This window comes from Clupea harengus, chromosome 2, assembly GCF_900700415.2.
Source record: "Clupea harengus chromosome 2, Ch_v2.0.2, whole genome shotgun sequence".
Classification (NCBI taxonomy): domain Eukaryota; kingdom Metazoa; phylum Chordata; class Actinopteri; order Clupeiformes; family Clupeidae; genus Clupea; species Clupea harengus.
In genome coordinates, this window is record NC_045153.1 from 10,802,041 (window position 1) to 10,823,634 (window position 21,594).

Below are 21,594 nucleotides of genomic sequence, written 5' to 3' on the forward strand. Positions count from 1 at the left end.
GGTTAGGCGTTTTGTGCGCCTATTACTTTGTTTGCACCATGTTCTGTTCTGTTAATATTTATATACATTAGGTAGACATTTTGATCTTTCTGATAGAAACGTCTCTTCGGTAAACTAGCCCAAGTACTTTCTTTGCTTGCTGTTGTCACCATGACTCACCAGGAATACAATAAACTTCGTGGGCCCTTAGCAACTCTTAAATTATGTGTCTAAATTAAATTAAGGATCTCAGTTAAGAGGAGATTCTAAACAAGAACGCGGCAGGCAAACTGCTGATGGCTATCGGACAAACGAATCACCCAAGTAAGATCTGACCTTGAGTCTCGGTGAGTCATCTGAGGAACAATCGCCTTCATTCAGAAAGAGATGCTTGACTATCACCACCCCCCCCCCCCCCCCCCCCCCCAAGTCGGGCACGATTCACCTTCAGAAGTCCTCACACATCCGTGCGTCACTGCTCCAGTGTTCCTTGCTATAGAAAGAACACACAGCAGCCTACACTCTGTGCTTTGACTGAACAGGGAGGGCAAATGATGTACCCCGGAAAAGTGAGCGCCGGAATGTGACGTGCGAGAGGAATAAATACCCAAACACATTCAAGTGAGTTCATGGAGTTTATTGTTCCGTGTGAGTCTTAGTTACATTTGACCGTGAACGTGCTTTGAGTACATCAAGTAGCCCTCACACACACACACACATAACCAGCCATCTAAGTAATGCGTCATTCGTGTTAATTGATTTATTTGTTCTTTTTTTTTCTTGAAACTGTATGTAAAGAACAGTATACAAAAAGGCTTTTAACAAATACATACACTCTGATATACATATAGAAACGTGCACGCTTTCATTCCGAACAGATCCTGGGTTCAGCCCTTAAGAGTTCCCTAGGCTGAAATGGTGCGAAGGCTGCCCTTACGAGACCCTTCACTTCATAAAACTCCCACAGGACTCACGCGAGGTCTTACATGTTGTGAATTAAGTACGCCGAGGGCCTTGGTTAGGCTAGGCAAAAGACACTGCTCATACTAAAAACATCTCGCAGAGCACTTCCAAAGTAACGTGAATATCAGTTGTGGGCAGAGGCCTCGTCATGTCTGACACGCTCGTTCTCGTGAGCAAGAACCAAAACACACATCACAGTTCAGACATGCACACACGCACACTGGGTTTTCATGTTTGTAAAAAAAATGTCAAAGCCTATATGTCTAAGTTAACATTTTATATGATAAAGCAAGACGAGTCATTAAAAAAGATGTGAAAATGTATACAGAGCTAGCAGTCCTTGTGGCACAATGACAAACACAGACTTTAAGACACTTCATGGGATGTCTTGTACAGTCTGCAGTTCTTCCTTTCGCTTTAATAATATATAATCTGCATCAAAAAGCTCAAAAAGTCCCCCTTACTATGTCAAAAAGGTTTTTAGAAGTAGATGAATTCAGACAAAATGATCTAGGTCAGGTTATGTTTTTTTCATCAGTCTATGCGCATGGATGTAAAAAGCCCCCCCCCTTTAAAGATGAATGAACAATCTGAATCAGCATAATTTCCAGCATCCTATTGTCAGGTTGTTACCTAGAGCTCCTATAGCCGATGAAAAAAAAAAAAGACATAATGTTACGTAACAAACTGTAAATGTATACACCACACCACTTTGTGGGGGATATAACATGCGCCCCAAGGAAAACAAAATACATGTACGAGGAAAAAAATAACAACATTAAAAATTCCATGACACAAGACATATCCACCATACCCATATTAGTCAAATAAAAGCCTAATCCATCGATTCTTTAACCTCTACGCTGGCCCACTCTTCCAATAACGGCATGCAATGAAGACCCCTACCCATTCACCCCCCCCAGTCCCTAACTATGAGATGGTGGAAATGTACAGTGTGCCCCCACTCCCTACAGGGAAGGCCTCCAAGTCCGGGCTCTCCTATGCCACCTGGTGGCGAGGAGGACCAACTGCACGTCACGTCAGGCCATCAGTCCCCCCGCCCCCTTCAGGGTCCCTCCCCCGTGATCGTAAAGCAGAGAGATTGGTGCAATGTGATTGGTTTCCCACAGTTCACTGCGTAACGGGATAGTCGGGGCGACGCGTCTGAATGATTTTGGGTCGTGGGCGTCGGGCGGCGTCTGCCTCGTCCTCGCCGCTCGAGCTGTCCTGCTCGCTCTCGCACACGTGCACGACGACGCTGGGCGTGGTGGGGGTGGCGGTGTGCAGCTCGTACTTCTCACCTGAAACACAGAAGAGGAGCCACTTTAAAGACACAGCGGGTAACTCTACAACAGACTGGTTAAAGACACAGCAGGTAACTTATACAACAGACTGGTTGTGAACACCACAATAGATTCGATTTTTTACAAAGGGTACACCTGCATCACCTAATTTATACATATATTTGTGAGGATAGATTTGAGAGGATAGACTTTAGAGACATAAAGACATGTAACTTAACCGCAGACTGATTATAAATAAGAAGAAAGAAGATTTTCACAGGGAATGATTATGATGAAACTACCTCTTTCAAATGTATGTACAAACATACATTATATATCTGTGTGTGTCTGTGTGTGTGTGTGTGTCTGTCTGTGTGTGTGTCTGTCTGTCTGGGTGTCTGTCTGTCTGGGTGTCTGTGTTTGTGAGAGAGTGTGTGTGTGTGTGTGTGTGTGTGTGTGTGTGTGTGTGGATGTGTGTGTGTGTGGATGTGTGTTTGAGAGGAAAGAGTGGCAGAATATGTAAATGAATATGAATGTGTACCTGGCCCAAGTTTGGCGATGGCACAGAGCAGGTCGTAGTTGATGACGGGCGTGGCATCCTCTCTCTGCTTCCACCCGACAGGGGGAGAGGGAGGAGGAGACAGCAGGAACTGCTTGTCTGGTTTGGGAGGCTCCAGTCGGGGACTACCTATATGCACAGACTACAGAGAGAGAGAGAGAGAGAGAGAGAGAGAGAGAGAGTAACAGAGAAAGAGAGAGAGAGATAGAAAGAAAGAGAGAGAGAAACAGAGAGAGAGAGAGAGAGAGAGAGAGAGAGAGAGAGAGAGAGTGAGAGGGAGAGTAACAGAGAGAGAAGGGGGGGATGGGAAGAAAAGGGGAGAGTGGGAGGGAGAGAGAGATATTTCAATTTATTCATCTTTACAATTAAATATTAATAATGACCTTGTGTTGCACAGGAGATACACATTTCAGCAGTTTGTGTGCTTTGTGTTAGCAGTCAACTTACAAGAAAGAAAGTAGGAGAGAATGAGTGATGTGTACATGGGACAGAAGAAGTAAGGAGATGAAATGATAGAGGGAAAGTGAGAGAGAGGGAGATGAAATGAGAGAGGGAGATGAAATGAGAGAGGGGGAGACGATGAAAGGCAGCGGAAGCCATGGAAATGCCTCAGTCATAAATCAAATCATTTCCTGTTTGTTTTGTTTCCGTTCTTTTCAGAGGCTCCACTTAAAACATTGGTCACGACATATCCACACAATAGAGACAAAACCCATTCAGTAATCCACTGCAGTGGTAAAAATAGAGCCTCAGACTTCAGCAGTGTTTAGCCTCAAAAGTGTTTAGCCTCAGCAGCGTTCAGCTTCAGAAGTGCTTAGGCACAGCAGCGTTCAGCTTCAGAAGTGTTTAGCCTCAGAAGTGTTCAGCTTCAGCAGCGTTTAGCTTCGGATTTAGCCTCAGAAGTGTTCAGCTTCATCAGCGTTTAGCTTCAGATTTAGGCTCAGAAGTGTTTCGCTTCAGATTTAGCCTCAGCAAATGCCCTGGCAGGGGACGCCTTTATCACTCAACTCTGCTCTCTCTAAGACTCCCATTTCCTTCTCTGAAAGGTTACACATATCCCTCTCCGTGCCGAAGGAAAGCCTGACGTAATGGCAGATTCGCTGTAAACCAGCTGGTATTTTAAGTGAAAAACACTAATGCATTGCATTACAGGAAGCTACTGCATGGACTGAGGTCATGGCATATTTTATCTATGTCTCTATCTCAGTATCTTCCTCTCCACTTCCTTCTCCCTTGGAAGTCAATACAAATCTTGGTGTAGTTATTACTGACATTAAGAGTGTGAGTGATCCATGATTCACCCATAAGGGTCTAGCTAACACACCTATCTATACACACTCACAATTGAGAAAGAGGTGACAAAAAGACCCCCAAAAACACAGCATCTAATATTTCTCTCTATTACTGTCCATCAATCCCCACCCTATATCTCCTAGTATGGTAGATGTCTGTGTCCACTCAACCTATCAACTCAACCTATCCACTCAATCTAACGATCATTCCCTTTTTTCCCTTTCCCCCACCCACTCATTCACTCACTCATTCTCTCTCTCTCTCTTTATAACACTAGCCAGAAAAGACACATTAGAACTCCAGTAAGGCTGATGTTGAGAGCGTGTTACCCGGGTACTGAGGAGTCACATTGTGATTGGCAGCGATGCAGAGCCCCAAAGAAACTACAGTTGGGATCTACTATGACGTGACCATGAGATGATGTCATCATTAGTTCTGCATTACATTCAGTGGCCTGATTTTTAAAGCATTGATGGCACGTTCACACAGGACCTTTGCTCCCAGGGGACCCAACCCGTGACCTTGATGGAAATAATTCTTTGGTCTTCTATTATATCGGCTGGATATGAAATCACATCACCACATGCACATTTTAAAACCATGGCCCAGAACTCTAACTAGCCAGGTGGTGAAGAGACGCAGGTTGTCGTTTGTGAGCGATGTGAACACACGTACCTGGGCGAAGTAGAGTCGCACCTCCTTGCCCTGGAAGTCGCTCTTGTGGAGGGCTGCCCGAGCCTCAGCCGCGGCCAGAGCGTCGCTGAAGTTGATGCGCACGCGCCGGAAGCTCTTAAAGAACTGGAAGGTGGCCTCAGAGTCGTAGGAACGGAAGAGCTCCTCAAAGCTCGCCTACAGGAACGACAAATGGGAGAGAGATGAGAGATTGGTTCTGATTACCATCAAGACCAACAAACATAACAACACAATATAACAAACACACACTCTCTCACACACACGCTCACCCACACTCACACTCTTTCACACACACTCTTGCATTCTCACTCACAGTCATTACCATCAGCACAGTGACCAATGATGCACGTTCTCTGGAGTAGGCATTATGGGTAATATCGGTCCAGACACACTCACTCACACACAAATATGTTTATATGGAATTCCATAACCTGGAATATACCCGTGATACACACATAGGTAGAAGCCATAGGCTTTCTATGGAAATGGAGCGCTGGTTTGCAATCCAAAGGTAGTCTGGGATGTTTCGCTTGAATAGACTGCGAAATATCTATCCCTCCGGAGCGCCCGTGCAGGCAGGGCTCTGACGCACACACGATACTAATTTAATACAGCACCTAAAATTGACCGTGCCCAAGAGTCCGTTACGGAAGATTCCGGTTACCACGGCAACGGGGGGACGGATCGGAGAGGCTTGGGTCTCCGTCACGGCAAAGGGACAAGTGGGCAAGAGAGAGAGAGAGAGAGAGTACACGACAGCCGGACACTATCTTCAAAGTGTGTGTGTGTGGTGTGTGGTGTGTGGTGTGTGTGTGAGTTAAAACAGTCTGCAAAGCATGAGTCACTATGCCGAGTATGTCAGAGTATATGCCCCTGCACGCAAGCATGCACGCAAGCATGCACGTCAGTCTGAGCATAGCACAATTTCAGTTCTTCACTGCAGTGCTTTTTTTCTCTTTGTCAAAATCTTCTCTATTTTCTCCCCCTCTCATAAAAAGGAGGGCAGTCATTTTTTCTGCTCTGCATTTTAGAGTCAGTGCCAAGCAATCCTGGCACAGAGCCAAACACACACGCACACACACACACACACACACACACACACACACACACACACACACACACACACACACACACACACACCTGCTTTTAACCCACCAGCTCAATAGAAGTCATTGTATTAATTATATAGTTGGAGCTGTTCCGTTCAGGTATTCAGTACAGAGCCATACAGTTACCATACCCACCACCACCACCACAACCACCATCCTCCTCAGCATCATTGTAATTGATGTCATCACCCTTACCATCACCTCAATAATCACTGTTATCATATAATCATATCATATAATCCTCATCATAACCATCATCACCATGTTCCTCTTCCTCTTTTTCAGCATCATCGTAGCTGTGATCATCAAAGGGCTTGAGATGAATGGAGGTGATGCTCTGTGATGCCGCCGCCCCCCCCCCCCCCCCCCTCACTCCTCTGCTTCCTCTCATTGTTCTGCTTCAGAGGAAATGACTTTCGTTGTCTGCAGGACACACTATTCTATGCTGACTGTGTGAACAGGCAGCTGCTGCTGCTACTGCCGTTGCCACTGTTTTGCATAGGACTATAACCACTACAACCAGGTCATTAGAGAGAAGAGCTCCCTCTGCTGGTCAGGGCCAGCACAGTAACCTGTAGTTGTTGAGGCTTCAGCTTCTAGATAGACCACAGGCTATGCTCACTGCAGGCAAAGGCTGCAGACTTTCTTTCCGGTCGATTTAAGACCACATCCTGATTCCAATTTAACTGTGGTCACCACTCAACTGCAGACATTAATATTCAAGACAGCAAGACCCTATGACAAGTCTGCGGAGGACCTCTTGAACTGAAGACATCTCTGCGTCCATGAGCTATGTCTGAAGAGCTAATGGTCAATTCAAGACTGGACTACACCAGGACTACAATGGGAAAGGACACCCAAGCAAACACCTGTTTTAGGCATTTACCCATGTGCCCTATGGGAAAGGCGAGAGAGGGGGTATGTGTGGATGGAGAGTTTGACTCCAAAAGGAAGAGATATGGAGAGACAAAATGAACAACAGTGCTATCAGACAGCCGAAGCACTATAACTATAAGACAGCAGTAGCCCTATAAGACAACAGCAGAACTATAAGACAACAGCACTGTAAGACAGCCACAGCACTATAACTATAAGACAACAGCTATAACAGTAAGACAACAGCCCTATAAGACAACAGCCCTATAAGACAACATCACTATAACAGTAGGACAACAGCCCTAAAAGACAACAGCACTATAACAGTAGGACAACAGCCCTAAAAGACAACAGCACTATAACAGTAAGACAGCAGCACTATAAGATGCCAGCACTATAACTATAAGACACCAGCAACACTATAATGTTAACTAAGACAGCAGTCAATGCTGCACTGTATTCGGCCCAGATCTGGCCCAGATGTGGTTTCTTGGGGGCAGTGCTCCTTACCCGGGCCTGCGGCTGGTTGAACATGTCTGGGTCCTCCAGCGAGGCGATCAGACAGAAGCGGTTACACTTCACGCTCTTCAGGTGCATGTTTGCAGAGGTGGTGGTGGTGCCGGCGTTGGCGGCAGCGTGGCTCAAGCCGATCCTGCGGAGCAGCAGGTTCTGGATTGTTCGCAGCGGGCAGCTAGGCCGGGCGCGAGAAGCGGGCCGGTTTGCCTTCCCCAGCGTGAGCGACCCAAGAGGTACCGCTCCCGATGAGAAATTAGCTCCGCGAGCGAGAACGAGGGTGGAGGAGAGAGAGAGAGAGAGACTCTGTGTGTGCCTCTCGAGTGGGTCGCTGTAGTACACTGCAACAAAGTCCTCTCCTGACTCGCCGTCTGTATCTGTAGTTCTGTGCAGTACTCTTCTCAGAGGGCTCTTCTTCTTTCTTCGGAGCAGTTCCTCTTTTCTGCGGCTCTGTCAGAATCTCCCTATCAGGCGGAAGGTGAACGTTGTCGAAATAGGTCAAATGTCGTAAAAAAGCTTGTGCTTGTGCTTGTCAACAGCACTAAAGCTAGGCTGCTCTGCATGTGCTCTGAACAGACAGTGGAATAATTCGAGCGATATCTGTGGACGCCTGCTCAAAGGAACATTCCAGAGAGGTGCAGGCAGTGCTGTGCTGTGCTGTGAGGCTGGTTGGGCTACAGCAGCTGAATGCTCGTCTTGGAGTCTACAGCTTATGCTGCTGAGACCAGCCTCCCACAGCCTTTTATACAGCCCGCCCCTCCTCCTCCTCCCCCTGCCCCACACTACGGCAATCAGCTCTGACCAATCAGGGAGGGACTTGGAGCCGCATGGCCCCTCCCCTCCGCTGCTACACACAGACACTCACTCACGCACGAACACACACACACACACACACGCAAACACGGCTGTCAGACCACAGAGTGTGCTGACTAATCACACAAACACACCTCCAGTGAAAGAGAGAGAGAGAGAGAGGAAGAGGGAGCAAGATTGAGAGAGAGAGGAAGAGGGATAAAGAGAGAGGGGGGAAGCGGGAGAGAGAGAGAGAGAGGGCGGGAGGGAGGGAGAGAGAGAGAGTTCAAAAGAAGGATGGAAAATATGTGCCCTGGCCCTCGCCGCAGCTCACTTCCAGCTCCAGTTCTGTCAGTCTGCGCTCCACTTTGACACACTCTCTGCTCGCTCTCACACACACACACACACACACACACACACACACACACACACACACACACACACACACACACACACACACACACACACACACACACACACACACACACACACACACACACATATATATGCCACCTCTACCATCCCCTTTCCCTTGGCATTCTCTCTCTCTCTCCCCCCTTCTTCCCCCACTCTCCCCGTCTGTCTGCACTCCCTCTCCCTCTACCCTGCCCCCCCCATCTCTCTCTGCCCTGTCATTCTGTGGTGCTGGATGGAAAATCTAGCTCAGCTCAGCTCGGGGAGGCAGCTGTGCTATCAGAGCTCCCTGCAACATAGTTTCCATGGGTGCTAATTCCCTACCTCTCTCTTCCCCTGTCCCTCTCCAGCCCAGTGCACATCGAAGGGCCATCATCACTATCGACTGCTCACACACACACACACACACACACACACACACACACACACACACACACACACACACTGTTTAGAAAGCCAGGGTATGACAGGATGGTGAGGAATAAAACCAAGGAAAGTATTATCTCAAGGTTTAGGCTCTTGCCATCTCTCTTCCCTGTCTCTCCCCCTCAATTTGTATGTTCACTGGTTTAAGTTTTTACAAGAGTGTGTTTACGGGAGAGAAAGAGGGGAAGAGAGAAAGGCAGAAAGAGACAGTGTGTGTGTGTGTGTGTGTGTGTGTGTGTGTGCGTCCTAATCTATTCTGTTATCGGTTTAAGTGGCATTCAGGTATCAGACGTCAGTCTTATTTTTACCCACTGTGACGTCTTTCCCCTTCCACTCCGCCAGCCACTGCAATGCTCTCTCGCTCTCCCCCTTCACTTGCTCTCTTTCACTTGCTAATTTTTCCTTTCTCCGTTTCTCCCGCTGCTCCATCTCTCTTTCTCTCTCTCCCTCTTTCTCTGTCTCTCCCTCCAGTGATTACAGACCCTTGACCATCAGCAGAGTTCACTCAGTCCTGTCACGGCCCTTAAAATAAGCTCCTTCACAGCAAAGACAGAGTGTTTTGGAAGAGCATGTGTGTATGTGTGTGTGTGTGTGTGTATACGACTGTATGTGTGTATAAAGGCAAAGTTTTGTGTATAGCCCTTAACATGCATGAGTGTCCCTACGTGCCTGAAAGTGAGTGCATTGGTACTGTGTGCATTCAAGTTCATGGACACAGACAGGGCTGAAGCAGATTCACAGTATAGTGTCTATACTGTACATGTACGTGTACACACACACACACGCACACACACACGTATGCGCATACACATACAAATGTATACAGCATGTGAACTTCAGAATAGAGATAGAGATAGAGATAGTGTATTGCTGAATGAGGTATTAATGTTAATGTTAATAACATTAGCTAGTTAGAGGTAGGAGAACAAAAATCGATACAGTGTAGTTTCGCTATATTTTTCAGCACTATATTATATTGATACGGCATCGACCAAGTATCGCAATATTTATTTGCGTAAATCGGACAACACATGAACTGCACTAGAGACTCCCAGTATACGAAATGTAATATATTGGAGAAATAAACCGTATTGTACCACAGAATTGAATCGCAAAACTTGATGTACCGTAAAACGTAAAGCAGGGGTTTTCAACCAGGGGTCCGTGGCCCCCTGGTGGTCCGCGACGGCATTGCAGGGGGTCCGCAACATGAGCCTATGTTGATCAGTTCACCATTGACTTTTAAAATTTGTATGAATATACCTGGGCCCGTCGACATATTTATGTCTGAATAGCCAAGTCGCATTGCCCAAAATACTGATGTAGACCCATATTCAGCGAAGAAATTACACTGACAAGTATTATAGGCAGAATATGTGTGCAGGGGGAGGGGGCGTAGCGGCGGTTACAAACATGAAAAAGAAGGGTACGGGACTGTAAAATATTTTGGGAATCATTGGCACATCAGTGGGCCGCGGATTACTTTCTGGTCAGAATGGTGGTCCCTGGGACAAAACCAGTTGAAAACCCCTGACGTAAAGAATCGCAATAATATCGTATCGGCGGTTACAAACATGAAAAAGAAGGGTACGGGACTGTAAAATATTTTGGGAATCATTGGCACATCAGTGGGCCGCGGATTACTTTCTGGTCAGAATGGTGGTCCCTGGGACAAAACCAGTTGAAAACCCCTGACGTAAAGAATCGCAATAATATCGTATCGTGGCCCAAATGTGGTGACGGTATTGTATCATCACCTCTGTGGCAATTCCAAACCCTAATGTTAATACTGTGTATCATCATCATCATTGTTTATTCAGGGAGAAATTGACTGAGCACAGGGCTCTTTTGCAGCAATGCCCTGATTGAGGCCACATAGTACAGAAGAACAATACATAAACAAACCACAACAAAACGAAACAGACAAAATACATTTAAAAAAAAAAAACACACACCAAACAACTCAGAAATTAAGCATAAAAAATAAATAAATAAAATAACATAAAGTAAAAAAATTAAATCAGAGAATCATTCAAAACAACAACATTGAGGCACATCCTTATTATCTAAAAGGCTCTTAAATTGGTTGACAGACAAATACTTGGTTAATTTCAACTTCACTTGAATAGTGTTCCATTTATGGGAAGCAAAGAACTGTATATATGGCAACACATTTACAATTGTGTTTAGGCCTGTGTATGTTCACTTAACAGGGTGTGTGTGTGAGAGAGAGAGAGAGAGAGAGAGAGAGAGAGAGTGAGTAAGAGAGTGTGTGTGTGTGTTTATGTTTGTAGCCAAGCCAGCGCGCTGAGTCTGCACATTGTTCTGGTGCAGGCCAGGCCGCTGTTGACAGAGTGGAAAAGTGGAAATATGAAACCAAAATAAGAGCAAGGGAAAGAACGCAGGACGGAAAATTTGCCAGCAGCAAGAATGTGCTTGTGTGTTTGTGTGTGTGTGTGTGTGTGTGTGTGTGTGCGTGCTTCTGCGTGTGTGAGCACTGTGTGAAGTGGCTACACCATGATGGCTTGAGAGGTGCAGAACCGTCTATGACAAGGGCCATTTGACTTCAGACATAAACACTCCTAATCTAGAACCGTGGAGCACTTAGAACCATTGGCACCATGCCTACAGCACCCGCCCTCACACACACCCACACCCACACACACACACTTTCCCCAACCCCACCCTGACCCCCGGAAACTCAGGCGTAAACACGCGGCGACGGTCCGATCCAGGCCTGGATGGAAACTTGGAAGGACCTGTAATCTCCAGCAGACAACACCCAACCATTTCTCCCACAGCACACTTACACACACACACACAAACACACACACACACACACTTAAACACCCAGCCCCGTCTCTGGGATTACATAGCGCTGAAGCTGAGCTTTCCACTGGAAAGACCAGTTAGCACACAGACACGCAGAAATCAAACTTTCAGTTAGGCCTGTTGCTTCATTAGTCAAACATGGTGCAAGTAGGGCATAGCTTTGAACCCCTGAGAGGCCAAGTGGGTCAGTGTTACGACATTACACTTACACTTCAGTCAACCTTAGGAGCTGCGCATTATACAACATGACTCAAAAGGGAAGTTACAGATACAGGGCAGCCACATGCAAAGAAACATTCCATTTCAATTTTCCACATTCGTTATGGCTTGAATCATCAACAAAAAAAAAAACTGTTCAGCTGACTGACTCTAAGAGGACGGACAGACAGACCAGTGGAAGCACGTGAGGATTGTCTGAGCGTCTAGGAGATGAAACTGCAGCCCTGTACAAAACCTTCTGTAATACACAACATTCAGTAAATATGTGTTGTACAAGTCAAGTGCAGCAGGGTACCAGTCAGTCAGCATCAGCCGGATGATGTCATAATAGAGAATGGAAAGGTTCCAGCCCTAGATTCCAGCTGGTCCAAGAGCATTCCATCCAACTACACCCACCCAATCATAGAACACTGACATAGTTTCGGAACATTATCCAGCCCGTCCAGTCCAGGCCAATGAAATCAACAAAACGGTTGTTGCCTGGAAACAAAAAGTACTGAAGGATGAGTGGAGTCATTACATAATCGGCTCTCAAAAAAATTATCTCGCGTCTAAAATTAGCCTTCCTTTTAAATTGTTATTTATTTATTTAGATGCCCTACATACTTAGCTGGGGAATAAACATCAAACCACTGCAGCTGTCCATCAACTGTAGACATGTGTCACCCATTATAGTCTTTGTTCTGAAGGGACTTTTCTACTGCCTCAACACTTACAACAACCTTTCCTTTAACTATCACATGCATGTAAACTAGCCATTCTTTTCCATCAACATTTACAATTTTGGTGGTTTGGTTTAGTGTGCAGGTACTGTATGTCAAGGCAGGCATTGCACACCAATGACCAATCATTTCCATGGAATCTTCCCCTCTTCTTACCCATGACCTGACACGTTGACCAAGCCGGTCATGTGACATTGCTTAAGAAATGGTGAGTCATCATGATATGCAATGGAATATAAGTGAACAGCAAACTGGCCAAACAAAGGTGACCCATGAGAGACACATCAGACCACACAGAAAGAGAGAGAGATGGAGAGAGAGGGAGAAAGAGAGAGAGAGAGATATAGAGAGAGAAAGAGAGAGAGCAAGTGAGAACCCACACCACTGGTCAGAGAGAGATCAACCACAACAGAAACATACTGGTATCTGATGACAGAAAGAAAGAACCTGACAAAGGACAGAAAACAGACAAAGAAAGAGAGATGTGGTAGCAGGTGAGCAAAAGAGAGAAAGACAGAGACAAGAGAGAGAGACAGACAGAGAGAGACAGACAGACAGACAGACAGAGACAGACAGAGAGACAGACAGACAGACAGACAGAGAGACAGACAGAGAGGCAGACAGAGAGGCAGACAGAGACAGACAGAGAGACAGACAGACAGACAGAGAGACAGACAGAGAGACAGGGAGAGAGAGACAGACAGACAGACAGAGAAAGAGAGAGACAGACAGAGAGACAGACAGACAGAGACAGACAGAGAGACAGACAGACAGACAGACAGAGAGACAGACAGAGAGGCAGACAGAGAGGCAGACAGAGACAGACAGAGAGACAGACAGACAGACAGAGAGACAGACAGAGAGACAGGGAGAGAGAGACAGACAGACAGACAGAGAAAGAGAGAGACAGACAGAGAGACAGACAGACAGACAGACAGAGACAGAGGGACAGACAGAGAGCCAGGGAGAGACAGACAGACAGACAGACAGAGAGACAGACAGAAAGAGGGATAGACAGTATAACCGGCTGGCAAACAGATGGACACGTGAGCCTCCGAGGGAGCGAGCACTTAAGGCAGCCTTCAGGAGCGTACAGCACACACAGTGACACACCACCGCGGAATGAACCATAACAAAACATTTACACACAAAACACTCCGCTCTCCTCAGCCATGTTTGGTATAACTCAGTGTTTTTACTGCACCGAGAGCCTCTAATCTAATGTAATAAAAGAGCCCCAGAAACACACTCGCACACACACACACACACACACACACACACACACACACACACACACACGCGCACGCACATGGCCTTTGTGGCACGCCAGGCCAGCTTTTTCTTCTCAGTGACTCACTGGATGTGTTTTATTTTCTGTGTTGTTAGCGTTAGCTCTCACTGACTGACCTGCAGGCAAGGCAGGTCACATTATCTGTTTGTGCGAGATGCTAAAAATCCTGTCTGAGTCAGGCGAATGCCCTCATGAGCTAAGACGTCCATTTTTCCATTCACTAATTGCACCGCACCACACACTGGCCCAGTTTATGACAGAGTTACAGGGACGCGAGTGTGTGTAGCGTGAGAAGCACGCGGTCTCGCCCGCTGTCAAATATATATAAAAAAAAAAAAAAAGATTCCTTCTGGGATTTTTCCACAGAGAAAAAGAGTACTCGGAGAGAACAGTGCAGAATCTTCCGTCATGAGATTGTTGTGCTCCAACAGTGATCTGCCCCGAGCTGAACTCTTGACTGGACTTGAGTCGACTCGATACGCCCAATCACCAGCTGGGGTTAGGAGTGCCAGCAGCGTCTCGGGTCGCTCGGGTCGGGCCTGATCCCCGCGGTGACACACAAACATAGAAACCCTAACCCTTCCTTCCTCTTCCTCATCCTCTTCTCCTCTGGCCCCAAGCGGAAACATCGGCTCATGGAAAGATGAACAAACGCAAACACTCAGGGTTGAGCAGTTGCTCAGTGCTGTGACAGTTTTACTGATAATGAATCAAAGGGATTGGGGGAGATGAATTGGACAACTTGAAGGAACAACTTACTGTGTCAGCTGTGTGTGTGTGTGTGTGTGTGTGTGTGTATGTGTGTGTGTGTGTGTGTGTGTGTGTGTGTGTGGCCTGACAGAGATCATTTCGAAACACGGTTAATGACTAAAGAATATATTAATCAATTGCCTTGTATTAATAATTACCTTGTATGAATCATGTGCTAATTTAAGCAGGAACATGGCTTTTCTGTGTTTCTGTGTGTGTGTACCCTGCGTAAAACTGACATCCTTGCATCTCAGATAGTGAAGTTGGGATGACACAAAAGGCTTTTTAGTCGAGCGTGGCTATTCTTACTGACGTTAGAAACATGAGTTAGATAAATCTTAAGTATATAAACCCTGTGCGATGTTGGTAAAATTGCTTCACTTTCTTCCTTGTGCTGTGAGTGAGCCCGATTGCAATTGTTTGTAATAAATATACTGATCTACAGCTCCACAGAGCTCTACAGAGTCCTGAGATAACTTGAGTGCATTTTCACCTACCACACACACACACAAACACAGCATTAATTTGAGGGTGGTACTTAGGCAGTGTCCGCATGATACTGCACATCATGGATGGATTCATGAGTGACCTGTTGTGCTGAAGACCAGGTCTAAAGCTGGGTTGTTCTTTGGAAGGGGGAGGTGGGTGGGTCATGCCGTTCCCTTGGTAAATTGGTGTGTTTGCTACAGGCAGGTTATTGCCACGGTACCGCGCTGAAAATACCGCCACCAGATTGGTGGACAGGCGGCAGTGAGTGGAGCAGCACAGAGTAGCACGGATGGTGCGGGAGAAACACAGCTTGTGTTCAGAGCACTGAGGGTCCTAAGCTGAGCAGTTGGCTGCTACTGGGGCACTTTCACTGGGAATGAATGAGAGATGGGGGGGATTGGGGGGGGGTCGGGGACATGATGAGAATAGAGAAATAGCCAGCATGAATGAATCAGTGACTGCATCTGTGGTGTGTGCACTTGACACAGATGGAGAAAGACAGAAAAAGAGACGTCTCTGCGTGTGTGTGTGTGTGTAGGAGAGAGTGTGTTTGCAAGTGTGTACGACACAGTACACACTACAGACAGTGTGAGTGTGAATGTGACTTGTTTCCATTTGAAGGACTACATTAGGGAAAGTGTGTGTGCAACAGTGTGTATGTGTGTGCATGTGTGTGTGCGCGTGTGTGTGTACGGCGTGTGTGTGTACGGCGTGTGTGTGTGTGTGTGTGTGTGTGTGTGTGTGTGTGCAACAGTGTGTGCATGTGTATCGAGGTAGCGTAGCGTGTATAAAACCGTGAGAACGAATGAGTGACTCAGGCTCCACAGGTGCCAAAGCTCTTCCTGTTGCAACACTCTACAAGGACACCTCAGTCTCAGTCCAGTTCAGAAATCAGCTTCCTGCTCGAGGGTGAGAGTGGCCGTGGAGCTTAACTGTTACTCACACATACACACACATGCACACACACACACACACACCCATGCACACACACACACACACACCCATGCACACACCCATGCACACACGCGCACACACACACACACACACACACACACCCATGCACACACGCACGCATGCACACAAACGCACAGAAAGAAAGTCACAAGATCCGATTTCCTGCTTCTTACTGTAACAACACATTCAGTGTTTCCAGTGCCGTATAGACTTCCCAGCTATTCTAAGTTTGAGTACAGAAACAGTGAGCAACCACACACACACACACACACACATTAATGCACCATTTCCCACAATCAAATGATATTATTCCACATTCCTCATGATGACCTTCTCAGTAGATATTACAGGGATGGAACACAGAATGGACTAATGGAACACAGCCCACTACACCCACAAAGCTAATGTCAAAGCCAGCCATTACGTAAAACACACACACACACACACACACACACACACACACACACACACACACACAAACATTTGGTCCCACTTTATTTCAAAGCACACATTTTTACATTTATTTTCTATATGAGATAGTCCACAAATTAGGGTTGGTTGGTTGATGGTTAGGGATGGGATTGACGTCAGGTTATGGTTAGGGCTAACTTACAACAAACTGAAAGGTTGCCTACTTAAAGTCAGCCAACTATTTCATAGTTTATAGATGTAGGTTACTCTCAGTTTACTGATGAGATGAGATGTGATGAAATGGACACTTCATAAATAAAGCGATAGCCGACATTTTAACGGATGGATATGAGAGAGAGAGAGATAGAGGGCTGGATCTAAATCAGAGAAGTGAGAGCTTCTGAGGAGGAACAGTAAGAACAGAATGAGAGAACAAAGACTGTGTGCTTGCATTGTTCCAGTCCCAGTCAGCTGAGACCCACCACAACCCAGCAGCCGCACTGGCAACAAAAGACTGTGTGTGTGTGTGAGGGTGTGTGAGAGAGTGTGTGTGTGTGGGTGTGTGTGAGAGAGAGCGTGTGTGTGTGTGTGTGTGTGTGTGTGTGTGTGTGTGTGTGTGTGTGTGTGTGAGACTTTTCCATGGAGGCGAGCTTGTCAAACGGGTGGCTGTGGGAGAAAAAAAAAAGACGTGCTTGTGGACGTGACGATCCTCACACAGGTGTGTTGGAGTCAACAACAGGTGGATGACGTGATCTCTCTCCATGTTTGACATTATACTAAATTACACACACCTGGGTTGTGGTCTCTGGTGCATACTGCTTGGCCAGATCATCGACACACACACACACGCACCCACATACACATGCTCTCTCACACACACATGCTCTCACACACACGCCCACTCACATAAATAGCCTACACGTACACATATAGGTGTGTACACACACACACACACACACACACACACACACACACACACACACACACACACACACACACACACACACACACACACACACACACCCATTGAAGGGTTTTAAAAACATGCCTTCACTCTAGAGTTCCAGGTAAATTCCCTTGAAAGCTTTCCATCTTTCACCGTGCAACGCTTGACTGAATCCCTGCAGATCCCTACAACAGGCCTGAAACACACATGGGTTGCAGCAGCACAGTAGCCCAGTGTCCAAGCGCATTAGATCAAATCTAAAACTGGATATCAGTGTGATGACAGGCTGTCTATAGAGGCCTAATTAAGACACCCCCGGTGGAATTTAGCATGCAAGCAGTGGATTAAAAGAGATCACTGGTACTACGACTCGCCTAAATGACAACAATACACACTGTCTGGGTATGTAGGCCATCAACTCTGTCAACTCCAAACAGATAATTTCACACATATGATGACACTTACAAAAAAAGATGGTGACAAGTTGCTGGGTTAAGCTCAGGCTATTTCAACACTGCACTCAGATGCATGTCATTGTTATAACTCTCATTGAAAACGGCCGCGCTCTGTTCAATGACAGCGAGGTCTATTCTTATCCGAGTCAAGGTATGTAAGCCCAAGTACAGAGTGTGCAGAAAAGAGATATCTGATCTTGGTGAAGCAGGCCACATCAATCCACATACTGCCTTCCTGATGCCTAAGGGAGTCTGTGTCTGCTTACACCTGCATTAGTAACCAGCCATACAATAACTCTATAGAAGCACTGAAGAATGTCACCACAAAAACTGGAAGTTTGTGCACAAAGAGATGCATTTATCAGCCAGAGGACAGAAAAGTCCCCTGTGTTGTTGAGAGGCTTTGCGACTGTCTTGCCCTCTGGAGTGAGATGACGACGTCTCATTATTGCCAACGGAAAATGCTTTGAACCACGTCAAATCTCCTTAATCACCACACACCCACACACACACACACACACACACAAAAAGACACAGACATAGACACAGACACACACAAGACAAAAAAAAACTGTCCCACCGGCGTCATCCTCTCTTACTTACTTACTACCTTACTATGAATAGCCTAAGGAGGCTAGCTGGTCTGCTCTGGTTTCTGTCGAGGCCAGTGCTCGGTGGAATTTCCACCTTTCCTGTATTTGTGGGAAATGCGACCTCATTCGGGATGCCTAATCTGGCCATGCAGGGCTCTAGAAACGAGAGCCGCAGCGTTCACAGCAGCCGCAGCCGCAGCAGCAGCCGCAGCCGCAGCAGCAGCAGCAGCAGCCTTGCGTCAGTCTCTGGCCCGCTTCTCCTTGACGAGAGGTTGTTTGTTGTGCTTGGCACAACACGACACACCAGAGGAGTGTTTGGTTGAACTGCGGCGGCTGCTGCTGCTGCTGCATGCGTGGTCTGATTTGTGACCTCGGCTTGGCTACATCATGGAAACGTCTTATATTAGTTGATATTGAACTGCGGCGGCTGCTACTGCATTCGTGGTCTGATTTGTGACCTAGGCTTGGCTACATCATGGAAACGTCTTATATTAGTTGATATTGAACTGCGGAGGCTGCTGCTGCATGCGTGGTCTGATTCGTGACCTCGGCTATGCTACATATGGAAACGTCTCAGCAAATGGGGGAGATTAGGCTGTCCAGTCCAAGGGGCTTTTCTGAACGCTGTACAAGGGCCCATGAATAAGTCCTGAAAGCTAGCACACATGCTAAGGATTACCTTCATCCAAAGCGGCACGCATAGGCCAATTAGAATGCCCTGTAAAGCATACCATACAAATCTCAGGTATATTGCTTAACACCTGCTTCTTAAATGTATCAGTGAGACGTCAGGCAGCCTTGTTTTAATGAAAGTTACATGACAAGCCGTTAAATGAGGAGATACTTTAGGTATGAAGACGTACAGCAGTACTAAGACTCAGTTAGAATTGAGGTAGGCTTCGATGGCAACAACACTGCACACCTACAATAGCTGAGCTGGCCTAGTGTCTGTCAACACACCCAGTCCTGCTGATACTGACACCTAAGTGGAAAAAAACGAACAGGCCTACTACACAGAAAGCCTAATGTCGCCTTAAGACATGAAATAAATGAATACATTCAACTTGGCTAAGTTGTTATTAAAAACTGTTCCACATCTTATAGTAGGTTAACTTTTAGGGACTGAGGGCATTATCTCATCTCGGGTGTCTCTCTCCCTCTCTCTCTGTCTCTCCACTGGATCATAGATTATTCCATGGCTCCATTCCAGGTCTTGGAATGTTCCCAATGGTGTCAAAATGAGGACCTGTCCTTTTTCCCCTTCCCCCTTCCCTGTCTTTTTCCACCTTCATCTCTCCATCCCTCTCTTCCAGAAGGAAAAAATGTATCTTTCCTGCTGACAGGGCAGGTCCGACCACTATGGAAACCATTTCCATGTGAGTGTCTCTTTAGCCTGTTCCATATTGGTGCCACTGTTGGACAATTGTTGGCTCCAGGAAAGGTGTCAGAGCACTAATGTCTTTCTCCCTGCAGCACACTCACATACATGTGCCCACACACACACACACACACATACATACATCTACAGCTGGTGGGGAAAAAATTAGTTGACTGTCTTACTAAGATAAACATCCTGGTGAGTGTCCTGACCAAGTCATCTGGGCCTTTAATCACACACATACACACACAGTGCAACAATGGTGGGAGGGTAGATATGCACACTAGGTTTGACCTAGAACTAAACCTGAAGTGTTTATGGTTTATCTTTCCATGCCTATGTGCGTAAAGATAAAGATGTTATTTCGCAAGCCTAATGAAGCCACTTCTACTGCATGGTCACAGGGGCAGATATAACCCTGTTTGAACTGTGACTTGTCTCATGTAGACTACCATGTAACTGGCTATGGAAGAGGCTTTCGTATTTTAGATTAGTTTGTTTCTACCAACATAAAGGCTTTTAACCTTTGCTAATAGATCTCACAATGGCAATCATGCCATTTACACGGAAATAGATATTTGGCCCACATCTTTACCGGCAGACAGGCAAATGGCCCGCGGTAATGGTCTTGCGCAGGTTTCTGTAAATGTCACCGGGGTGCGTCAGATCAGCGGCACAATTTAAGTGGAAACGGGCCACAAACGCAGAAATAAGGTCATAATCACTACGTAGCATGGGAGCACTGTCTTCTTTTGTTGTTGATTAGGTGAACATGAGGAGTGAGTGATTGTAGTACTGATGAGCAAGAACAAGCCTACTCGAAACTATGCTGGTTTTAGAATATAAAACATGACGTGCGGTGACCATTGTACGGCAAATGCAGGGTGTCTGTCGATTAATGTTGACGTGCACTTACTTTCAGACTGGGATTACTGAAGATCTCTTCGGAAACTTTGCAGGCGACCAAAGCGTTGGGGAGGTCGGTGAATCGCATGTCAACACTAGCCACTTCGTCGTCTTTCTCTTGTTCCATGGTGAATGTCGCAATGGTCTAACCTTCAAATTATGATTAGCCACGTACAGATTTGCTGTACGGAATTCACTTGTCAGGCAGTAGGGCAGCGAAGTGGCTATATTTAGTGACCCCTCTCTTCTGAACTAGCTAGCATGCTAATTGAAGAGAGTAATCCAAACTCACCTACTTATCTGTTACTGAACGCGGATAAAGCAAATGTAGCTATAGCATATATGCTATAAGGAGAATGACGCCACACAGCAGCATATGGCTATACAAATATATTTATTGATTCACACAACGGTGCTTCAACTACCAAACGGAGAGACCACCGAGAATCATCGCTGTGGGAAGACAGAAGCCAACCAGGGTTGCCAGGTCTGTGTGACAAAACCAGCCCAATGGCCAATCAAAACCAGCCCAAAACCAGCCCAATGGCCAATAAAACCAGCCCAAAAACCAGCCCAATATCAGAACTCAAAATATGCCCCTGCCAAACCATATACACTGCTTTTAAAGTCCAACAGCATTGCTATCATTGCCAAATGTATTGTAATATCTACAAAGTAACACCAAATGTTTAGTATGCCAGCATTAAAAGCAGTTTTCCCTAAACAGTTCTTTCACCAAGGTCCTAAA

At 46.3% G+C, this 21,594-nt stretch overlaps 1 protein-coding gene across 2 annotated transcripts; it reads right to left on the reverse strand.

Moving 5' to 3' along the window:
* Nucleotides 1-601: 601 nt before the first annotated feature.
* rcan1a (regulator of calcineurin 1a) lies at nucleotides 602-21,338 on the reverse strand. 2 transcript variants are annotated; one of them, XM_031582505.2, is made up of 4 exons: nucleotides 20,857-21,338; nucleotides 4,753-4,926; nucleotides 2,767-2,926; nucleotides 602-2,243 (listed from the first exon to the last, which is right to left on the reverse strand). In XM_031582505.2, exons 1-4 carry the CDS (start codon nucleotides 20,971-20,973, stop codon nucleotides 2,074-2,076), a joined length of 621 nt encoding a protein of 206 aa, XP_031438365.1. In that variant the 5' UTR covers nucleotides 20,974-21,338; the 3' UTR covers nucleotides 602-2,073. The 2 variants fall into 2 exon arrangements, with proteins under 2 accessions (XP_031438365.1, XP_031438369.1); XM_031582509.2 differs by lacking the exon at nucleotides 20,857-21,338 and adding an exon at nucleotides 7,266-7,991.
* Nucleotides 21,339-21,594: the final 256 nt, after the last annotated feature.